General features: G+C 39.6%; 4 protein-coding genes across 7 annotated transcripts in view; 3 read left to right on the top strand and 1 right to left on the bottom strand.

The window, feature by feature from the left end:
* Window positions 1-1,302: 1,302 nt before the first annotated feature.
* Window positions 1,303-8,193, top strand: LOC113679016 (G protein-coupled receptor 161B). Its single transcript, XM_089186871.1, is given in 4 exon segments — window positions 1,303-2,683; window positions 3,234-3,821; window positions 3,823-6,733; window positions 7,317-8,193. Coding segments are annotated over 2 exon segments (990 nt in total). The 5' UTR covers window positions 1,303-2,683; window positions 3,234-3,266; the 3' UTR covers window positions 4,258-6,733; window positions 7,317-8,193.
* Window positions 8,194-8,200: 7 nt separating this feature from the next.
* On the top strand, window positions 8,201-9,725 carry LOC113679013 (visual pigment-like receptor peropsin). Its single transcript, XM_027195941.2, has one exon. The coding sequence runs from the start codon at window positions 8,257-8,259 to the stop codon at window positions 9,361-9,363; it is 1,107 nt and encodes a 368-aa protein (XP_027051742.2). The 5' UTR covers window positions 8,201-8,256; the 3' UTR covers window positions 9,364-9,725.
* A 1,182-nt stretch (window positions 9,726-10,907) lies between these two features.
* Window positions 10,908-14,017, top strand: LOC113679011 (uncharacterized). 2 transcript variants are annotated; one of them, XM_089187704.1, is made up of 3 exons: window positions 10,946-11,077; window positions 12,070-12,111; window positions 12,587-14,017. In XM_089187704.1, the coding sequence occupies exon 3, from the start codon at window positions 12,607-12,609 to the stop codon at window positions 13,714-13,716; it is 1,110 nt and encodes a 369-aa protein (XP_089043830.1). In that variant the 5' UTR covers window positions 10,946-11,077; window positions 12,070-12,111; window positions 12,587-12,606; the 3' UTR covers window positions 13,717-14,017. The 2 variants fall into 2 exon arrangements, with proteins under 2 accessions (XP_027051740.2, XP_089043830.1); XM_027195939.2 differs by lacking the exon at window positions 12,070-12,111 and having other exon boundaries at window positions 10,908-11,077.
* Window positions 14,018-15,057: 1,040 nt separating this feature from the next.
* LOC113679008 (KICSTOR complex protein SZT2) overlaps window positions 15,058-22,512 on the bottom strand; it is a 43,228-nt gene continuing 35,773 nt past the window's right edge. For 2 of the 3 annotated variants that reach the window (XM_089187701.1, XM_089187703.1), the window contains 9 exons: window positions 22,253-22,418; window positions 21,512-21,683; window positions 20,685-20,759; window positions 20,206-20,419; window positions 19,053-19,445; window positions 18,159-18,670; window positions 17,532-17,668; window positions 16,871-17,009; window positions 15,058-16,010 (listed from right to left, as the gene is read on the bottom strand). In XM_089187701.1, the coding sequence (XP_089043827.1) occupies window positions 15,861-16,010; window positions 16,871-17,009; window positions 17,532-17,668; window positions 18,159-18,670; window positions 19,053-19,445; window positions 20,206-20,419; window positions 20,685-20,759; window positions 21,512-21,683; window positions 22,253-22,418 (1,958 nt within the window). In that variant the 3' untranslated portion in view covers window positions 15,058-15,860. Of the gene's footprint in view, window positions 16,011-16,870; window positions 17,010-17,531; window positions 17,669-18,158; window positions 18,671-19,052; window positions 19,446-19,867; window positions 20,010-20,205; window positions 20,420-20,684; window positions 20,760-21,511; window positions 21,684-22,252; window positions 22,419-22,512 lie in introns of those variants that run through there. The other variant, XM_089187702.1, reaches the window with a different exon arrangement.

Below are 22,512 nucleotides of genomic sequence, written 5' to 3' on the forward strand. Positions count from 1 at the left end.
AGTTCAAACTGGCTTTTAAGGAGACACATGGTTTTGGCCGTACATGCGATTTAGCTAGGGCACGTTTCCTTGAAGATTATTGACAGTACCTTGGGAACCACTGTAGCCCCCCAAAATAACTATTGATTCCATAAAAAAAGAAATCGTTGTAGGTGATGTGGAAACTTGAAAGAAACTCTTAAAACACTGCATACAATAGTATGATCAATTTGCATCTTATAGAGGCCCCTATAATATTTTCTTTTCTGGTGCATGCTTTGTTTTCAATGGTTTGTTCTACAAAGGCGTGTAATATTCTCCTTGGAGGGCTACTTGCCTTGCAGCTGTATCCATTTGAATGTTTCCCATGGATAAATTGTCATAAAAAGATTTTTCTCATCTTGAACGTCAGCTGTCACTTAGCTGTTGACTTGTGACTAGAAACTAGTGTGTTATAAGAAGATTTTTAATTACACTGTTTCAGTTCGGATAACTAAGGGTCTAACAAGCGAAGGTTTCAAATATCAACAGCATTGCAGGAAAAGGTGAGTGGACATTAGAATTGAAACAGTCTCAAAGGTAACTTTAAAAATAGTTTTTGGCTCAAACCGCTTTTTCTTCATAAATAGAGGACCTACAGGGTGTTTCTGAGAAGTTCGTGCCCTTTTTCTGAGCCTATATTATAATTATTTTCGAATTCTGAAAGCTATGTTTTTATGAAAAATTGCCTGATTTTATTAATTTCAAATTTCAAAGTTATTCAAAAGTGAAACATTGAAAAAAAAGAGAGAAAAACTATAAAAACATTATTTCCCTGCCAAAGTGCGCAAACTGTGAATGCCAACGTTTCTCTGTTTCTCGCTGTCTTTTCCCTGTTTAGTCATTGTCCTGTTTTCGTAAATTATCCTCATTTACAAAGACGAAACACGCCAAAAAAACTAATGCACGGGCACAAGCCTCAATTGTAATGTACTCTGGGATATCGATTCGAGAAACATCTAAAATATTACGGTCAAGCGAGCTCCAGGTGATAGGATGGTCACCTCGCAAAGATTTTGAGGACAAACCAAGAACGAGGTGAAGTGACTGGCCACGGTTTAATAAACCTTAATTTTGTTCCGTAAATGAAACGTTAACATTTAATCATTACATTAGATATGAACTTAGACATGAAGTCAAGCCTTTACTTAGCCGCAGATGTACGTCAGACAAAACTGTGAAATTAAAGTTGTTTAGCTCCAATAGGAGAATATTTTTTTTACAAGATGGAGCATCGGCTCACAAAGCCAAGGCTACGCCAACATGGTGCCCAAGAAGTTTTATTGTAAGAACATGAAACAAAACTTTAAAAAAAAAATAGCCTGCTAATTCGCTAGGTTGTAATCCAGAAAAAAATCCCCGAAAGACTATTGACGAAGTAAAGTACCGCGATCTGATTCCGTAACTGTGAGAGCTAAAAACGTGGGTACGCCATGCATGGAGGAAAGCTTCCCCGCTATTTAAATCAGTTGGCTTATTCTACGCCACTGCGCATGGAAATTGTTACAAAAAGAAAGTGGGGACATGCAGTATATAGTTGTATATAGTTTATAAATAATATAAATAATATAAATGATATTGGAATTGTAAGATAGCATATTTTTATTTTATTTTAGCTTATTTTCTCGAAGATATTAGCTCTACAGCTATACTGAATTTCGAGCATAAATAAAGTATACGTATGTATGTATGTATGCAGGCGACTGAAATTGTTCCTGGAAGGCTCTATGGACCGGAAACTTGGCCACAAACTTTTGAGACACCAAAATAAGATATGATAAGCATAAACGATTTTCTTTTAATTTTACATTAAGAAGTACCAAAAGCGAGTAGCTTATATTGTATAGATACACTCTAGTTCACTGCTACATCTTTTCTGTGCAAAGGCTAAGTAATCCTTCGAGAGCCGAATCAACTAAAAGCAATGTTTTGTATCATATATTTTCTTGAAACACGATACAATATCATTATATAAAATCTTCGTTCCCCAGGCTGGCGATGGAAGTGATTTTATTTTTATTTTTATTTTCACTGGGTATGGAAGTAGTGTTTCGTGTTTAATATTATTCTAGCTAGAAGATCTTTCTTCTAGGCGATTGTAAGTTATGCTGTCCGATTAAAGTAATTCAAAGGACCTTGGTAACTAAGTCCATTCATGTCTCTTTTAAGCACTTCCTAAGTATTTCGTTTATTCGTAAGTACTTTGTGTTTCCGAATTGGCATAATGCTCGCAAAAGATTAAACAAGTAAGCTTGATTCTCTTGATACAGCGAAAAGATATTTAAAACCACCAAGGAGCTCCATATGTTCTCACTGATTTAAGAACTGACGTCTGGTAGGAAAGAAATAATATTGAATAACTTTGGATAATTTTGGAAAAGATGGACGCAAAGGGGTATCTTATTTTTTTTTCCCCTTTTTCCATAAAAAAATTTAGTCTAAGGTAACCAATCAATTGTTTATTTACCAAAGTAGATTTCAGGTTATTTCCATTCTTGGTCTCACTTTTTCGTACATCTGTGCACTATCGCACTACCAGACGCATTGATGAAAATAATTGTCTATTCAAACACTTTTTTACAATTTTCTATTGTCTATTTAACAAATAGATTCCAAGTTGCCGTGCGTCCGTTCAGCAATAGATCACAGATGACGTCAAAATGTGGTAAGAACAAAAAAGTGGCACACGAGGCACAGTCGAGTGTGTCACTGATGTTCTAATGATGACGTCATCTATACGTCTGTCCTCCAATAGATCATGCGTGAGAACCAATCAGAATGCGTGCATAACTGAGCTTATTATATAAAGCCTAACTGATCGTAGAAATGACGCCATCAAGACTTAAGGTGAAACCACGAGGCGTAGCCTCGACAAGTTCCTCTTCAAAACTATCTGCAAGTATATCTATTTAAAAATTGGGAAATTCACCGATGTCCACATTTGAGAAATTTGCAATCGTTTTAACGAGATAAATTTTTCCCCCGGAGATTGCTGAGCGTTGCATTACATTTTGCGTCATTTTTACTGTCGATAACCCGGCTTATTGACGATAGTGCTCGACCATTGAGTTCGCGAGAATTTCTACAATTTTTGTAAAAAGTGTAATAGGCAGCAGTGTTTACTTTTTTCAAACACAAAGTAAATTTTTGTCCCCATTTTCAGCACTGTTTATATTATGCTACATGTCGACTGATGTTCATCTGTTGATGTTTAGGACCTTTTACCTTCCAACCTGCTTCACCACAAAATGGTGAACAATTCTGGCTCAATTGCTACAGATCCTCTTGGTCGTTCGCGCGCTGAAATTGGTTTTGAGGTGAGCCTGGCCATTCTCTTTTGCCTTGCCTGTCTACCTGGAAATCTACTGGTTATTTATGTGATTAATAAAGACTCCAGGCTCAAGAGTATCACCACCATTTTCATCCACAATCTGGCACTAACTGACATATCCATGGCAACGCTTTACATGCCATTTTGGATCGTGAGCCTCTATACTGGTTCCTGGAATTTCAGCCAACAGTGGTGCGAGATATCTGCATTAATACAATGTACAATGGGTATCGCGTCTATTCTGAATATGGGCGTAATTGCACTGAATCGTTATATAAGAGTTGTAAAACCAGCTCTTTATAGGAGACTATTTCCCAGCAAGAGAAATGCTTGGTTTTTTTGCGCTCTCGTTTGGTTGGTTGCTTTTTTTTTTAGCACAGCTCCTTTGAACGGATGGGGAAAGTTTGACTATCACAAGAAATTCTCTATATGCTCTTTAATTTGGAAAGAACATATTTCGTATGTTATAGTGGTCGTCGGGGGGGGTTTTAAACGGTTGTACAATCGCAATATTTTATTGCTATTATAAAATCTACCAAACAGTGAAACAAAGCTCGCTAAATATAAACGCCCACAGTAAAGGAAATCAGGGTGTTAATGCGTCAAATGCTCGCCGTACTGACATAAAATTGTTGAAGACCAGTTTCACTGTGGTTTGTTTTTTTCTGATGACTTGGGGTCCAGTTTGTATTGTGGTTCTTTTTGAGATAGCTGGGTTTGATATCCCGAGGGAAATCTCCGCCACAGTAATTTTCTTGATGTTCTCGAGTAGTTATGTAAATCCGATTATCTATGGGATAATGAATCCACAGTTACAACTGGCCTTCAAAAGAGCACTGAGTTGTGGTCGCTATGGCAATAATAATGTAAGCCAGAACTGTAAAGATACTGAACCAGACAAACGTTGAAGGCTGACGGTGTCCGCGGAACATTCTACGCGAAGTATAACATTGACGACCGAGAGAAGCGTTTCAGAGCTACTTATGTTATAATGTTTGGCAGTATCTTGAGTAGTAGGTATCTGATTCTGGTATTGTGGTAGCCTTCTACACACTCAATTTGAAGAGACGACGGGAAAAGCAGAGCGCCCGTTTTCTATTGTGTGATTCTGCCCCATCCGTTCGACTCCGCTGACCAATAGACGTGCACTGGCTAGCACTTTAGCCATGCACTTCGTTCATTGCAAGCCTTACTGTAATATTTCTTTTACCTGTTAATAAACTTCCTCTTGATTATCAACACTGGCATATTAGCTGCTGTTGATCACTACAAATACTGCACTTAAAGTATCTTAATAAATACCCTGCTTGCATTGCAACCTTCTTTAACTTTAATAAGTGTTATAAGGTAAAGTATAAGAGTAAGTTAGGTTGATTGTATGTACCGTGAGTAACATGAACATTGAAATGACTCCTTAACATGTGTGTAATGTAAGGCACTAATGGTAATTTTTCTGTGTAAGGGCCTGTTTACACGGAGGTGGGGGACCCCAGGTAGGTGAGGTAACCCGCCTGTCCATATAATTTCTTATTTTATTTTGATCACGTTTACACGATAGGTGGGGTGACCCGCCTTGGGGGGTTGCCCGGTCTGCCAGGTAGGGTAACCCTGTCAGCCGGGGTGACAATTTGCCATGTAAACGTGTCAAGGTGGGGTAACCCGCCTAGCCGGGGTTGCGTTCATGGCAAAAAGCTCAAAAGCGAAACATGTATGTTTTAAATCTTCGTTCATTTCCTAGCCGTCTCATGGCAAAAATCACCAGAAACCGCAACGGATACACAAGGAGTTTAAAATGTTCACATTTCAGAATATTTAGCGATGTAAATCGACCACATTTGGTTTCCCAAACTATTCCGTATTAAGTCAACGGTTCCTTGCGAAGCCAAACACCGCGTAACACAATGTGTGACACTTCATGAATAAATACATTTGTGTCCGAGAATTAATCTTTCGTCTTTTTCGAGATATGAACTTGGGACGCCTCTGCTCAAACTCCTTAATTGCAAGCGCAACAAAAACCTCCAGGAACCTCACCACAGCACCCCGGGGTTTTAAGATTGCATGTAAACACGTTTATTTTTCGACCACGGCTAGGCAGGTTACCTCACCTACCTGGGGTCCCCCCACCACCATGCAAACAGGCCCTAATTCACGAAAAAAGAGAAGTTAAAAGAAAACATTTCAAGGTTTTTTTAAACTTAGTTTGATGTTTCAACATAATTCTGAAATTTTCCTCAGAATACGAAAAGCTTGATTGTATTGTGTACCCCATGGCTATGTTCCCTTACCTTGGCAACACCCTCCTTTCACGGTGGGGTGGGGGAAGGATAACCGTCTTATAACAAGAAATTTTTTGCTTGTATTTTCAGCCAGGTAATAAAGAATCTGCATTCGTTGGAGGAGAGTAGATAGGCTTTTTAGCCGGAGGGTTTTGTCTCGATGCAAAACTAAATTCTTATAACTAATCAAAGAGGAAATTCAAAGTAACCAAAAGGGAGACTTACTCATTAGATCTGGAATTAAACGGGTAAAGGTGGCGCACAACTATGCATTTTGCTGATAGAAGCTATTTTATGGAAAATTTAAAGGCACTAAATCTTTACCAATATACGTTATTGCTTGGATCTCTTAAGTTCTCTCTCATTAAATCTTAGTTAACTTGAACGAGGTAAAGAGCCTCATAAGGGACACTATTCAAATTACCTCGAAAAAGTTGTTTTCCGGCCCATACGAAAAAAGAAATACAGACTGTAATTAGTTTTCTTCAAATTTGGTGGTAGAAATAAAGAGTCAACTGCCACTAGGGCACTAGGTTCCAAAATTCAAAGTAGGCCACTAAGGTCCAAAATCCAAAATCGGCCGCTAGAGTCCAAAATCCAAAAACGGCCACTAGTGTCCAAAATCCAAAATCGGCCACTAGAGTCTAAAATCCAAAATCGGCCACTAGTGTTTTAATCACTTTAAGAGCCAAAGTAGTGAATAAAAAATAAATTATGAACCATAAATCAATAGCGGTGAGAAATGCGGAAACTTGACAGAAACTAACAAATCACTCATAAAACAAAATAGTCAATTCGCACCTCGCAGAAGCTCCATTAATATTTGCCTTGTATGATACGTGCGTGATTTGCGATAGTTTATTTTCAGAGAAGCGAGTAATAATTAATGTTCTCCCTGAAGGGTCACTCGCTTTGCAGCTGCATCCATTTGATTGTTCTCATGGATAAAATGTCGTAAAAAGGATTTTTTCTCTTTTTCAATGTCCCTTGAACAGTGACTTGTGATTAGATACTAGTGTGATAGAAGAAGACTTTTGATTACGCTGTCTCAGTTTGAATCAGTACGAAGCAAGGGTTTCAAATATCAATATCATTGCAGGAAAAGGTGAGTTGAATAGAGGTTCTGGTTGAATAGTAAAGATTGAAAAAGTTCCAAAGGTAACTTTCGAAAAAAATTTTCTTTTTCGCTTGAATCCGCTTCTTCTTAATAAATGGAAGATCTTTGCCTTATTATTAATCACACATGAGAAGCATTTTTGATTTTCTTTTGAATTTCCATCGAGAAGAGCCAAAGCCTATGGCTTCACATTGCATGCAAAGAAATTCGCTGCCAAAGGGGAAAGGAAATTTTTGCCTGATAATTGTGGCATGACCATGAATTCTCCAAAAATTGTCCCGCGTGGGATCTGTCCAAAAGCAGATGCAAGGCACTATTATACAGAATAATGTAAAATCTATATGTGGCTTTGTTGTGCAAGCTGTACTTATAGACCAGCAAATAATAACACAGTAAATGAGTAACCGTGGATTACAAAAGAAACATTACATGCATTTTCATGTAAACCGGTCGAAAATTGTCGAAGGTTAAAGAAGCTGGCCACGTTTTTTGGTTGAATACATCGCCAAAGAACCAAAGAAGAGCAGACTTTAGAAATTTCAATATCTAGATTGATTTTTATTTTAATCAGGCACCGTAAAGTTTGACAAAGTGCTCCGTGATTGAAAATCACCCTTGTTAGAAGATCTTCCTTCAAGCTAAGCTAGTTGGTAAGTTAAAGTAGTGACTGAACGCAGTATCGGTAAGTGCTCAACGGGCCTCGATTACTGATTAAGCCCCTTATTTTTCTTTCTTGGAATAAGCAATAACAGATCAATCAAGCAAATTTGAATTTGCTTCTCGCCCCAAGTTGATTAACACAAATGCGAGAATTAAAAAATCAAAACAAATTTCCTCGGGAGTTGAAAGCATGTAATTCTGAATTTCAAATTTGAGTATTTCGCTTGTAAATAATTATTTTGTGCTTCCACTTCAAAGTAAGATTCGCAAAAAACTGGAACAGATAAACTTAACTCTCTTAATACATTGAAAAGATGTTTCAATCAACTAGAAAACTCCAAATGTCTTCATTAATATATGAATTGACGACTAAAGGGTGAAGGAAAAATGTGAAACAACCCTGGATAATGTTGGCAAGCCTGGACACAAAGGGACATTTTACATCTTTTTTTTCCCCAATTTTCGGCAACATTTTTCAATATCATGCTTAAATATATGGGAGATGAAAGCAAATTTGATCGGAAGTGATCAGTAAATTGTTCATTCTCCGAAACAGATTTTATGTTAATCTCAGTCCTTGGTCTCACTCTCCACAGAATAATCGCACCACCAGACGCGTTGATGAAAATTAGAAGTGTCTATTTAAACACTCGTTGCTTTTCTTAATCATAAATGCTAATGATTTCTCAAGGTGTATAAGCTAACAGGTCGCAAGAACATAATCAGTAGTAAGTTTTATTCTTTCAAACAAAAAGTGAATTTCGGTCCTCTATGGTCAGCACTCTTTATTTGATTGATGTTTATCTCTTGATGTTTAGGCCCTTTTATCTTCCAGCCTGCTTCACCACAAAATGGTGAACAATTCTGACTCAATTGCTACAGATCCTCTTGGTCGTTCGCGCACTAAAATTGGTTTCGAGGTGAGCCTGGCCATTCTCGTTTGCCTTGCCTGTATACCTGGAAATCTGCTTGTTATTTATGTGATTAATAAAGACTCCAGGCTCAAGAGTATCACCAACACTTTCATCCGCAATCTGGCACTAACTGACATCTCCATGGCGACGCTTCACATGCCATTTTGGATCGTGAGCCTCTATACTGGAACTTGGAATTTCTCCCAACGGTGGTGCGAGATATCTGCAATGATACAATTTACGCTGGGTATCGCTTCCATTCTAAATATGGGCGTAATTGCACTAAATCGATATATAAGAGTTGTAAAACCAGCCCTTTATAGCAGAATATTTCCCAGCAAGAGAACTGCTTGGTTTTACTGTGTTCTTGTCTGGTTGGTTGCTCTCCTATGCGCCACACCTCCGTTGTACGGATGGGGAAAGTTTGAATTTCATGCAAAATTCTCTGTCTGTACTTTCAGTTGGAAGATAGAACAAATTTCGTACCTCATATTAGTTGTTGGTGGGGTTGTAAACGGTTGTACAGTTGCAATATTTTATTGCTACTATAAAATATACCAAACAGTGAAACAAAGCTCGCTAAATTTAAACGCGCACAACGTAGGGAATCAGTGTGTCAATGCTCGCCGTACGGACATAAAATTGTTGAAGGCAAGTTTTACTGTGGTTTGTGTTTTTGTGATGACCTGGGGTCCAGTTTCCATTGTGGTTGTTATTGAGACTGCCGGGTGTAAAATCCCGAGAGAAATCTTCGCAACAGTTATCTACCTGATGTTCTCGAGTAGTTATGTAAATCCGATTATCTATGGAATAATGAATCCACAGTTCCAGCTGGCCTTCAAAAAAGCCCTAAGCTGTGGTCGGTATGGCAACGATAATGTAAACCAGAACTGTACAGGAAATGGAGCAAGCAAACGCACGACGAATGATGAAGGTCGACTAGCGGTCTCCACGCAAAATTCTGCGTTTAGTAAAACACTGACGACTGAACAAAGCGTTTCAGAGCACAAAGATGCTACGATGTTAGGCAGTGTCCTGGAGTAGAACTTTTTCGCAGGTTCCCATTTGTGAAGACGACAGAAAAGCGTGCTGCTGGTTTTGCTTCAGACGATTTTCTCTCACCCTAATACGTATTTTATCTGTTATTCTGTTGATTATCTAAACTTGTATCAGTTTCTGTTTGTAATTGCAAATACTATTCTGAAAGTATCCTGAAAAATTCCTTGCATTGAAAACTGATGTAACTTAAATTACAGTCGAACAGGGGAATGGCGGGGTCACCGCTTAAGACAGGTTCAGCAGAATAGGGGTATGGTAAAAAACCGATTTTATACTAAAGGTGCACACATCACTCGCTCGAAAATACTGCTTACGTTGTTTTCGGGAGATAAAAATGGATTTAATTTTACTGGTTTGACCGAGGGTGACCGCTTGATACAGTACCACTTACTGGCTCGACTGTCGTTCCATAAGTAAGAGCATTGTAAGTTAGATCGGTTGTAAGTACTGTTAATATTTAACAACGATATTCTATATATATTCTTGAATTTTAGGTAATGAAGGATAGTAATTGTAATCTCTGTGTGTGTAAACTGCGACCAAAGAGGACGAAATAAAAACAATGCGTGAGATGTCTATGTAATATCTGATAAAAGACTATGTGAGGTACGTCACTGGGGGGTTGTTTAGCGCATCTCAGATGAAGAGATGAGCATTCAGATCGTTAACTTGGAAGGAGAATTTTCAATTTGTTTGAGGATATAAGTTGTTTGTGTAGGACTGATGAATAATGACAAAGGAGTGAACTACTTGTAACAAAGGTGTCGAGCTCCAGCGGCTGACCTTCAATTTGGTAACAGCGAGGCATCGACTGATCACTCTCCCAGTTTTTATGAATCACTTTTCCTGCAGGTGCCAGCTGTATCCTACCAAAGTCAGTTGCTAATTAAAGTCAATCTGAATACGCCGGGGGGGGTCTCATTCAGAGGATTTCCTAACGTCTAACCATCTCAACCATTCAAATCTAGACACTAAATTTCCTGTCTCCCTAAAATTTCATCGTTCGTCGAGGTTCATATAACGATATAGCTCAATATGAGACAACATTGTACGATGCTCTCCGTCAGTAGAGAGCCAGAAAATGGTATCAGTATCGCTTGTAACCGCACGATCCTGCAACAGCCGAGTAAGGATCCCAACAAAAGAGAAAATAATTTATTTTTTTACCTCAAACGTAGTGGTAGAAATAAGAGTCAACCGCCTCCCAGGATGCACAATGTTCATCTTTCATAGAAAAGCAGCTGAGTTTGAAATTGAAACTAGAAAATTTTTGTCATTGATGATTCTTTGAAGAGGCACGCTCATAATTTTTTAAAACTAATTGAAAAAAGCGGCTTGCACTTTGAGGACTTAAATGAGCCATTTACGTCAATGACTTTCAAAAGCTAGTGTACCTCCAAAGAGAAGGGAGATTAATCAATTTTACTTTGGTTATTGTGCAACAATGACCCGGTGTGTGGGATATGGGAACACCATCGTTAATAGAAAGCAAATATATTCCCCGCATCATGAAAAAAGTGAGTTTTTACCAAAAACTTCAGTTTAGCTGGTGAACGCCTCTGGTCACGAAACTTGAAGGGCGGTTCAACAGGCTTAGATGAAAGGTTAGCGGAGAGAGTTTTTCCCATTAAATTGCTCCTTTTTTCAATTTCAAAGTCCCAACACACCTGGAAGAAGATCGAAGAAATCAGCAAACAAGGTAAGGGTGTTGCTCTATCCAGTTAAAATGGTCTCTCAAAATCTCACTCGAAAACCTCACGGTTAAAAAGGGTTACTGAATGGCAGAATGGCGGAGTCTTTATTTCTCCGTGGTTCCATATTTTAACAGAAGATTTGTCATAGATTACTGCAGAATTAACGATAAGCACAAACTACCGGCAAAATTATTATTTTATTATTATTTTATTAAAATAAAATAAAATCCTGCGAACTATCGGGCGTGCATCAACGATTTTATTAGGTGAATATGGAATGTCATTTCGAAAGTCTTGAAATATTTGCTCTTATTTGTTCACAAATCGATCTATTTCCAAGAGAGAGAAATTTCTATGATGTCGAAGGGTGCTCGTTTAGTTTATCATATAGCTTGTTATTTGTGATAATTCCAGCAAGCGCATTGATAACCAGAAATTAAATTTGATGAGTAAACATGTTAATTCTTCTTTACAAGACATTGAGAACCTCTCATGTTCCTCTTTAGACCACAGCTTTCCTTCTCTTTCTATGTGTAAAAAAATGGGAAGAAATTTGACAAAAATGTCAAAATTGATTACGAGGGCAATCAAATCCTGTCTTGATTCACTCCAAGGTTGTCTATTTGTTTTGTGGGCAAGCTAGAAAAAACTTTGTTTCAAATTTTAGAAATTGTCAGAGGGGGCAACCCTTCGGTACCCAAGCGTATTGGCTGTAAAGTATTAAGGTTCTCTTTCTCAAAAAGCTAACAAAATTGGAAGAAAGAAAAACCGACGATACTTTTTAATACCTGGTGTGCATTTCCACTTAGCCTTTTTGCGGCTTATTAGTAAGAAAGACAAAGCCCAAGCCGAGAAAAGACTAATTTGTTTACCAAGCGGTGAAAGTTTAATTAAAATCCTAGGTTCTTATTGCCAAAAGAACAATTGGTACACATAGAAATGTAACTTTAGGAGTTCATGCGTAATCATAACTACACTTACAAATTGTTTCTCACAGGACGGGAAGATTGATTTTGTTTTTCTTAGACCAGATGGCGGCGTAAGTAAGATACTTTGTCACTGCCAAAGTGAGGGAGGAGTTTAAAATCAAATGCCTTCTAGATAAGGGGAGTAGAAGAGCTTGTTTCATAATGATAAAGGTGTCACTTCTCGCTTGACAAAGTGTGACACAGACACCTTTGGATCCCCTCTCGGCCACGCTAACATTGCAAACCAGACGGCGTTTAGAGACAAGGGGTGAAAAAACATTACGGGAGCAAAATCGCAATCATGGAAACGAAATATCTAATTAGTTTTTTTTTCAAGCTAAAGAAATTTAACAAAACGATTCCTAGCCATTCAGTTCTATTAACAGGTGTGAAAGCCACGAGGAATGATTTTCAACAAGGATTAGAATACAGTGGGGGATGGAAAACTTCTTGCTAGTAAAATGTTATAACGAATATAGAATGTTCTGAACGGTTTCATTTAAGGCCATCGAAATCTTATCATTGTATTCTCTCGCCTTATTTCAGTTCCCATACCAAGTTTGACAATGGGGAACGATTTGCAGGTTAATTCAACCTTTACCCCAAGAAATGAATCCAACACTACCAACACTACCAGCGGCTACACTCCTACAGATCCTGTACCTCTGTTCAGGCAGCCTCAGGAGGCGAGCAGCGTCTGGGCTCAATTAAAAGCTCTTGCCTGTATCAGTTCTCTGGCTTTTCTCCTCAACCTAGTCTTTATCATAGTAACGTCAATAAGACTCAGAACTGTACCATACATGTTCATCCAAAATTTCATGGTTATCGACATTGTCAGTGCCTTGGTAACAGCCGGACCTTGGGCTACAGGTGTTTGGGTCGATTCTTTCGGGCTGGGAATGATACCGTTCTTATGTCGCATCCAGGGATTCTTCCACAACACTCTGGCAACAGTGTTCCTAGCAACAGTCGCTCTCATTGCAATAAGCCGATTCCTGTATGTCAAGTCCCCAAGTGCCTACTGTATGTTTTTCATCAACAAGCCCGTTGTCCGTCTACTGATGTTCACGATCTGGTTCGGTGCAGGTTTCCTGGCATCTCCACCCTTGAATCCAAACACATGGGGAGCCTATGACAAGTTTGAAGGAACATGCTGGTTGTCTTGGGAGAAGGGCAACCTCGCCACTCTTTCCTTCTCTACTTTTCATACTCTGATCACTCTCGGCCCTGCAATTTTCTTCACTATTCTGGCGATCACCGTAACTATCCTGAAAAAGAACTCCATCCACCCTACGCCGAAGGTATCCTCCATGCCGGTGAGCACCCAGCCAAGACTGCCAACCCCGACACCTGCAATGGCTGGGTCTTTCAGGGGAGGAACTCACCTCCTCAACTTGGAAGTGCTGCACATCTCGTGCGCCTTGTTTCTGTTGTACCTGATCCTTTGGAGTGCCATTACCGCCGTGGAATCTCTCTTCATCGTAGATTGGCGTAATGTGGATTACAGGGTGGTGATTGTCTTAACCTTCCTGTATCAGAGCCGGAGCCTATTCCATCCATTCGTCTACATCTTTCTGAGTGCAGAGATCAGAAATTCGTTTGCAAGGTGTACAAGCAAGGAGCACAATGCCACTCTGTCGCAGTCCGTAACAAACATCCAAGCCCCTGGACAGTGAGTTCCACATCTTTGGAGGTGACACTGCAAAACAGCTGTGTGACATTATCTGAAACATTCTCCGAAGCCCTTACCTTCGTCGTGTAAATACAATCAAAACCCTTTTATTCTTAAATGTTACTTAAGTTATGTAAATGCGTTAAGATGTCATGAGCAAGTTCTTTCACGGTAGCTACTTCGTTTCCACAGTTCGTAAGGTTTTTTCAGCCCCGTAACTCCAGATAAGGGAGCGGAAAGGAGGAAAGTAAAGGAAGATTTCAATCATGTAATCACTTAATAAGATTAAAATCAAAATAAATGTCTGACCCGTTAGCTTGACTGTGTTCCCCCTACATTATTACCCTGGAATCAAATGTAAAGTTCATGAAATTAAAAGAAATAGTCACAAGTGTAAGAGACTCCTGATTGTCAAACAAATTCTCCTCGTCAGTACCAAAGGAAATGTGATGAGAAGAGTTAACTGGAGAATATAAATTTTGGGGCGTAATGGGTTAACAGGGAAGTGCTAATTGAATAGCGCACTGTATTTCATCGTTATGTACTGGTTCATGTATATCAAGTGCAAAAGAATTATATCAAACCCAATAGTAGTAACCAAATGTTATAGGCTTTGCGAGGTTAAGAAATGTGTACAATTCATCTTCACTGCATTGACCAAATAAGAGAGATTGGGAAAACCCTTACTTTAAAGATCTCACTTAAGTAATGGCCATGCACGGGTTGAATCAAAGTTGATGGTGTTGTCAGGTTGTTTTCAGGGAAATGCCGATCATTTTATTATACGACCCGGGTGACTCTACGCGCACTTTTATCGGAATACTCAAAATAAAAATCACCCTGCCGCGCCCAGTTCGTAGTTCAAGACTTCGGTTCCCACTCAGTCTTTAAGGACGTATTTAAGGTGGGTAGACTTCTTGAGAAATTGAGGTGCTGCGTCGGTGGTGGTATTGCAAGATAATTTGTTTTTGTCAACTGATGATGATGTGAATTATCCATTTTACAGTTGTGTGCTTGGTTGCCAAGCCTTTGAACAGGAATGAGGCTAAGGGTGACCTTGTTATGCTGCAAACCTTGCCGCTTTTCAAATGCAAATTACTTTGTTATCATGCTAACTAGATACTGGTCTCTATCACAACAAGGTCACCTTCAGCCTCACTCCAAAACAAAGGCTTGGCAACTGAGTATACAACTGTAAAATGGCCTATTGGCCATCGTAAAGGATTTCTAAAGCTGACGTTTCCAGCGTTAAACCGTCGATAGAGCGGAGGTACATAGTATTTCATTTTAAAATAATTTATCGTCGAAAAGAGATAGGTCAAACCCCAAAATATCTATAATAAGTTATAAAATTTATTTTGTGAAGATATCTACAAAATTCTTGTTCACTTCATTTACAAAATTACTGCACCCATAATTTATCATTATTCCTTCACATTAGATGGGAATCTACAATTTAACAACATATTGAAATAAAACCTAGCGCAGGCGTGTGTGGGCTATCTCTATAATATGTTTAATTCCAGATAAAGTAACCTTAAATTAGAAAGTGAAAAGATTTTATGGGTGGCATAATGTCTGAAATTTATTTCTTCCCTCATAATGTAACTCTGATTTTACTTTATGAAATTAAGTCTGAAGGCGAAATTGATAATTGATACTATGTTTTAAATTTTCCCCTTCGTGGTTTGAAGAAGACCATTACAAATTACTCCTACGGGGGTAACAACAATTTAACAAGAAGAGGGGAGGGGGGCGGGGTGGGAGGGGATGGCAGGGGTCTCTTCTACGTCATACCAGAGCCAAGAACATACAAAAAGAAAAACAACCTTTCGTCCTCCCCTTTTGTGTCCCTCCATACAGTCACCGGCATTACTGATCTACTAGACGCATTAAGACCTCCTTTTCGTAAGTGTGATGGACTAAAAAGCTATTGAGGCATCTCTTTGAGCGACATGAACTCGCAAGTGAAGACTTCAAAAAATAAATTAAACATAACTTACAAGCGAGCATCTTTTCGTTGACTATCCATTGACAGGCCAAAACCATACAAAAAATAAAGTGAAAATTACATGACTGCTAAAATGCGCACCACCATTGCTGTCATCTTCGCAATTGTTACAGAACTTCCGGTCACTTGCACCATTGTCACACCGGAAGTAAGCCTGTCCACATGTGGAAGCACATAGCGTTTATCACACCGTACACGTGACTTCTGACTTCCTTTCTGAGCAAACGTGATCTGTATGAGATCTCCTTATCATCTGACAAATCCTCACGGAAGACAACATAAATATCCTGCGTGGAAAATTAAAGCTTAATCGGCGTAGTTTAAATGTAAGATATCCGAAGTAGTTATACACTGTTTCGGCCACATGGGTGTCAAACACTGCTCTTCACACCCACCCATCCCTTGAAATTCCCGTTGTCTTACCTACAATGATTGTCAAAAGTAGATAGCACGCCTTCCCTTAGTGAGTGGCCGACAACCTTCCAATCAACACGATAAACATAAATCTTGTTATTCATGTCTAATAATTTTCTTGAAGGTCCTTTCTTTCCTCCCAATCAATGTTGGCTCGTCGTGACCATTTTCTAACACCGAAACTGGCACCAGGCAACATTGAAATGGGGAGGGGGAAGGAGAGATAGAGGAGAGTTATAGAACGATTCAAAAATTAGAAGGGCGTGCCAAGACTTTTGCCATTTATAGTAGTATGCGATTTTCTCCCATAAACAGATATTACCACGTACATCAACATTACCATGAACAAAGAAACAAAATTCTAACTAACAGTTAGTTGAAATGTGTTAAACTCGTGCGCAAAACAAACAACAACATGGGGAGCCACTAATAGCGGAGCTCGCAGAGCGTAGCCCCATAATTATACAAAATAGTAGTAACCCATCCAGCCGAAAAAATTTGGATGTACGACCGTACAAGGTGCTACTTTTAACATGCGTGGTCAAGTGTACCGCGGGCGCGCCAACGCCACGGCTTTGTTCAGTAGTCCAGTGGTCAGTGCACTGGGCTCCGAGTCGGACAACCCGAGTTCTAGTCCTGGCCGGGGCAAGGCGTTGTGCCCTTGAGACGTGCGGGGGAAAAAATGCGAGCTCCACTGTTAGGCTTGGCTAAATCTCTATATTACGATACTCACAGCACTATCATTGTTTTTATCCACATACAACAGAACAAACATATCCGGATAATCACGATTCAAAACAGCCAGGCAGTGAACTGAATTGTTCTCGTCCGTGAATAAACGATGCTCCTCCGGAAATTTTGCACGAATAACTCTGTAGAAAAGAAAAAAATTGAAATAATCAATAATAGTCCAAAGCGCATTAGCCTCCAGAACTGGCGTAATTTTGGCGAACGAGTGCTCAGTATTTTCTTTCCCGCCCCTTCCCCCCACCGTCCACGCCAACTTTAAAGCAAACATGGCCGGTCAAATAAACAATCGCGAGCTTGTAAAGTCAATTTGCCTTAGTAAGACGATTACACCGCAGGTTAAAAGTGTATTGAAACTAAGCATTATAGCCATTTTGAATTCATTGGTGATCCTTGTTGCGAGAGTGGCTCTGCCTTCAAATCTCTCCGAAATCATTTTTTTTTTTTTGCATCAAACAGTGCCATATTTTTTCGTTGATAATTCCTTGCTCTCGGTTTCTTGTTCTGTTTTGTTTTGTTTTTTTCTTTTCATCTCGATCACTTATCACGTTTTTAAGTGCCCTAAACGCCAAACTGTTTCGTTTCCTAATTCGATAACGTATCACCCAAAATCAAAGACGGGTAAAAAAATTATAACGCTCACTCACGGGAAAAGGCTTAGAAACCACGTTGCTCTCATCGACAAGAGTGAAATAAGTTGTGGATCTTCTTCTCTCAAAGATTTGACTCCAACCACAGATAGAAGTTGTTGAAAATCTTCAAAGGTCAAGCGCGACGGTGACACCTGCAACAAAGAATTGTACAATGAAATGTTTAAAAAAAAAAAGATGTCAAGGGCTTAAAAATGAATCCTTTGTTATTCACGTCACTTTGACTAGCTCATTTGTCACGCAAGGCTGTCACGCACCCGTCACACATCTAACGACTTTCTTTGTTCTCGTCACATGCCTACTTGATGAGGCATTGACACTGCAATGGGAGTAGGGCCGACTAAGACCTACGTACTGTCCCGCATAACCATCAAAATTACTTTTTGCGTAAAACGTTTTCCAGTTGCGCTTTACAAACCCGAATCATTGTTAGTAACTAAGAAACTGCGCCACTACCCCTCCACTAACCCAACATTAAACGTACCTTGTTATCAGTTGACTGTTTTTGGGTTAGGGGAGGGGTGGGTGCGCAGTTGATTAGATACTAACATTGTTCCACCAGCCCTTACCAACTGTACAAGGGGACTCATAGAAACTGTTCTAAATGAACAGAATGGACTGTACCTGATCTGCTCCGGGGTTAAGCGAGTCTAGAGTCTTTGCCCAGCTCTGTTTAAGACTCGTTTCTGAGCTGGATTTTCGAATGACGCTCTTACGCCTGCTCTTTTTCCCTCCGTCTCTCTCTTCATCCTCAGTCTCTCCAACCAGCAAACGATGCCATAACAAGTCTCGGTTGCAGTGGGTCAGGGCCCGACAGATTATATGCACCAAATGGTCACGGCCACGCAGGGAAGCTTCCTTAAGGAGCTTGGATTCGCGCAGGGCAACATTCTCGGGTAACTCTTCTTCATAATGCTCTGGAATTGGCGCAAACGGCGGAAGCACATCCCGGTGGTGGTCACCAATCTTTTCGTCCGAGCGCGACGAAGGTACGTTGAAGATCTGCGACCCACCCTCGTGACCCAATGCGTACAGGGAGTGGGGTGAGGAGGCTGACCTGTGGAACTCACCAGGGGAGGGGAGGTTTGGGATTCCTTGGGAACTCCCCATGGGTAGATTGAATCGTACACGTGATGCTAGAAAAAAAATGATAAGACGCGAGTTTTAGTTGTGTTGCCACTTAAAATAGTTTTTTGTTTGTTGCGCGCACACCTAATACTAGGATAACGTTCAAGACTTTCTTGCAACATTGTTTTGGAGGAAAGAGTTTTTTTTTAAAAGTAACTTATTAGAGAAAAATTACAAGATTTCTGCATGAAATTTTGATTTGGTTTTAGGTTGGCGACCGCCTTCTGACGGATGGCGTACCAACTTCTTTTGCCACTCATTGTGCTCTACACCACTTTTTGACACATTTTTCATCCAAAGATCACGTTCAAACTCGCCCTATTTCTCACTCAGGTTAATCAATACCGTTTTAAAATAGTATGGTCCTTTTTAACACTTCCTCGCCAATACCTATTTCTTGCTCTGTCTCTCCGTTCTCTGGCAAATCCACGGTTCTATTTGCACTGCTCATGGTTGAAAGCGAACCTGACGATGGTGACTTCTTTGAAAGTCTTAAATCCAAAGTCAACTTCGGAAAAAGCTCTCTGCGACTCGTCATTAAGACAATGTATTCCATGGTGACCACGCCTTCTTCTTTCGTCTCCTTCAGCGACAAAACGAAGCTAACGTCATAATCCCTATACTCTCGGAGAATGTGCGTAAGAACTCGGTTGGTTTCGGAGCTTGAGGCATTCGTTGTTTGCTCAGGTAGCGTGTGAAACTCGTAAAACGAAGCCTTTTTCACCAGGTAGTTAAACACAATTTGGGGTGTGATTCCCGGGTGCAACGGGACTGAAATTTCACCTAAAAAAGATTTGTAAGTATGACACATATCCAGTTTGTCAATCGATTGAGCGCATTTTGCTACTAAGTGGGATCATGTGAACCGTATCTGGAGACGTAATTTTCCTTCAATCGTAATTCAATCGTGAAATGTGATCTCTCTTTCGGCTACGTTGTGTTCGAAACTCTTAAAATTCATGCACTAGATATACAGCAATTTCTTCTTCAGCTTAAATTCGACACTCAAGTAAAACATGATGGCTTCAAACTCTTTCTTCTAGGAAGGAATCTATTCGTCGCTATTGCCAAACTTGAGGGTGAGGCTTCTCTCATAAGAGTTTCGGATAACTTCTAACTGCGATAAATTTGTTTTGTATTATCCTAAAGAACTGGTGTTCTATCCAAACACTATCCACTTGTTAAATTGTCGTGTTTTCAATAATCTCATTGCCAGTGTTGGAATTCATATTAACTTCAACTCTTTTACTTTCAAGCTTTCAACATAAATTCAATTACATCAAGCAATATCCCCTCTGGCTGTTATTTCTCTTTCTTCTTATCACCTCTCTGCTCGGCAATGGATCGCTAAGGAGAAATTACATATTGGTCACCCCTAGAAGCAAAACGCTTCAGTACTGGTCACTCTCTAGAGTGAAAGGGTTCAAAAGAGCAACTCCTTGATTGGTCGTGTCACGCAACAGGCAACGTGTTGCGTGACGAAACCAACCAACAAGGCTTTGGGGTGTTACCAGTTAAAATGAAAAAGAAATTAATGCTTTACCATAACCAAGGCGGTTCCTTGCGAACACAGGGCTGTTCACGTACTCTTGCAACAATCCCTTTAGCATGTGTGTGACTCCATAGCCTTTGTTAAAAATTATCTGGCTTCCATTCAAGTAAAATTGCGCTTTGCACAAGTGAAAGTCATAGTTGAACGAGAGAAGATGAATATATTCTCTGTAACGATTGCAGTCTTCCACAAACATACGACAGATCTGTGCAAAAAGAAAATGTGGGGAAAAAATCGATAAGATGTTGAACAAGTTAAATTGTTTTAAGAATTACTTTTGTTCTGCTCTAATTTTCGATGGATTAGCATTGCATCTAACCACACAGTGAGGGGGAGGGGGAAAAACGCCTATTTACCTCATGGTACAGAAGCTGTGGTAAGGTCCGGCGTTGAGGACCTTAGTTAGGCAGCAGATTTGACCTTATAATTTTCAGGGTATAACGACTCAATAGTCCCGTAAACGTACTCACCTGCACAGAAGCTGATTTTCCTGAAGGAATCTGAGAACATCCCAACGCATAAAGTCGAACGATAAAGAAGCAGCCCTAGTAAAGCAAAACAATTTAAAAATGAAATGCATGGCTTCCCTCTGATACAATACCTTCAGTTTTGATTAGATTTTGACATGTTTAGTGTAGCAATGGAGTCAAATCCCATCAAGGAAGAATAACAATACTCTTAGTCACTTCACCTTATAAAATTTGGGGTAAGCAACCACAGGGGTTATCCCAAGGATTTACCCGCAGGATACAGTAGCATTCAATGCAAGAGATGTAACAATACTCCTAGTCTTTTCAAGATATGAAATGCAAGATAAGCAACGATACGGGTTATCCAAGGGGTTATTCCCCGATGGTGTAAACATCCCATCCGGAAGTTGCAATAATAATCCTATTATTTTCAAGGTATAAAATGCAAGATAAGTAACGACCGGGGTTATCCCATGGGGTTTTTTCCTCTGATGGAGTAACATCCCAATCGGAAGTTGCAACAATAATCCTTGTCTTTTCAAGATATAAAATACCAGATAAGTGACGACCAGGGTTATCTCAGGGTTTTTCCCCCTGATGGAGTAACATCCCATCTGGAAGTTGCAACAATTCCCCTTGTTTCTTCATGTTATGAAATGCAAGATAAGCACCGACAGGGGGTTATTCCAAGGGTAACCTGTGATAGATAAGCATCCCATTCAGGAGATATAACAATACTCCTTGTAACCTCCTACTACAATATCAAGATGAACTACAGCAGCCAGTCTTCCACACAGATTGTAAATTTACCCTGTATGCAAACCAACCTGAAACACTAATTCCATCAGCATGATTCCTCCAGGAGAAGTTTTCTGTAGGTAACGCTGCAGAGTTTTTGGTGAACTGTCTTTCCTGTCTTTAGTTGAGGATTGCTTCTTAACGTCGGCTGGGCTACTTTCTCTTTTCGGTTTAGTGTTAACAGCTCCGCGACCAAGATGCCTGAAAGGTGAAGATTTATGCTCTTCACATCCGTTGATAAACATTCATTAGCGGTATGTTCATGTGGTATTAAATGGAACCGTGATGTTTCGTATTAATATCGAAAAAAAATGCCAGCCTATATCGGGCTTTCTCCCCACATCCCTCTAAATTCCCAACATTATTGAACTTTTATTGTGAATTATGTAAATAACTGTAATCTCTGTCATTTTTTTCATGTTATGAGGCAAAATAGATAAAACTCTGTTGATATTCTTGGTGCCAACTCAGTGTATGAAGTTACTTAGTATGGCTCTTCCAAAGAACGTTATGGAACAGTTCTGTCGTTCACAACATTCTACAAGGTGGTGCTACGTTTAAGTTTGTGGAGGACCCCAAGGAGTGCGACCAATCCAGTGTAAGCGAAAGGTCATGTGGTACTGTTTATTAAGTTGCATAAAAAGGTACATTTTTAAGGTCTGTGGATGAAAATCTATAGCGAATCCATTCAAAGAAAAAATATTTCCTGTTGCAGTTTTGCATGAGACAGTACTGGTTTGTGAGTTAAGATTTGTGTATCTCTGTGTTACCTCCTGGACTGCTTTGGTGATTGCGGCCTGCTTTGCACCACAATAAAATGCAGAGACTGCATGTACTCCACGTATAGCTGCAAATAAGCAGAACGTAACTCTTTGTGCCAGGCTTCTTCAGTGCGTGGTTTCTTTTCAGCTTCCGCTGTTTCTTCCTTCTTTGTTTCTACAAAGCAAAATTTCCATAATTTCATATAAGGAGACATCACAGTTCTAACAAATCTGACGATTTCTCTTATACTAGGCAGTCTCAGTATCTC

This window comes from Pocillopora damicornis, chromosome 11 (assembly GCF_964200805.1).
Source record: "Pocillopora damicornis chromosome 11, jaPocDami1.2, whole genome shotgun sequence".
Lineage (NCBI taxonomy): Eukaryota > Metazoa > Cnidaria > Anthozoa > Scleractinia > Pocilloporidae > Pocillopora > Pocillopora damicornis.

Excerpts from the sequence above, each read along its gene's own strand:
- LOC113679013 (XM_027195941.2), top strand. The coding sequence starts at position 8,257 with ATGGTGAACAATTCTGACTCAATTGCTACAGATCCTCTTGGTCGTTCG.
- LOC113679011 (XM_027195939.2), top strand. The coding sequence starts at position 12,607 with ATGGGGAACGATTTGCAGGTTAATTCAACCTTTACCCCAAGAAATGAA.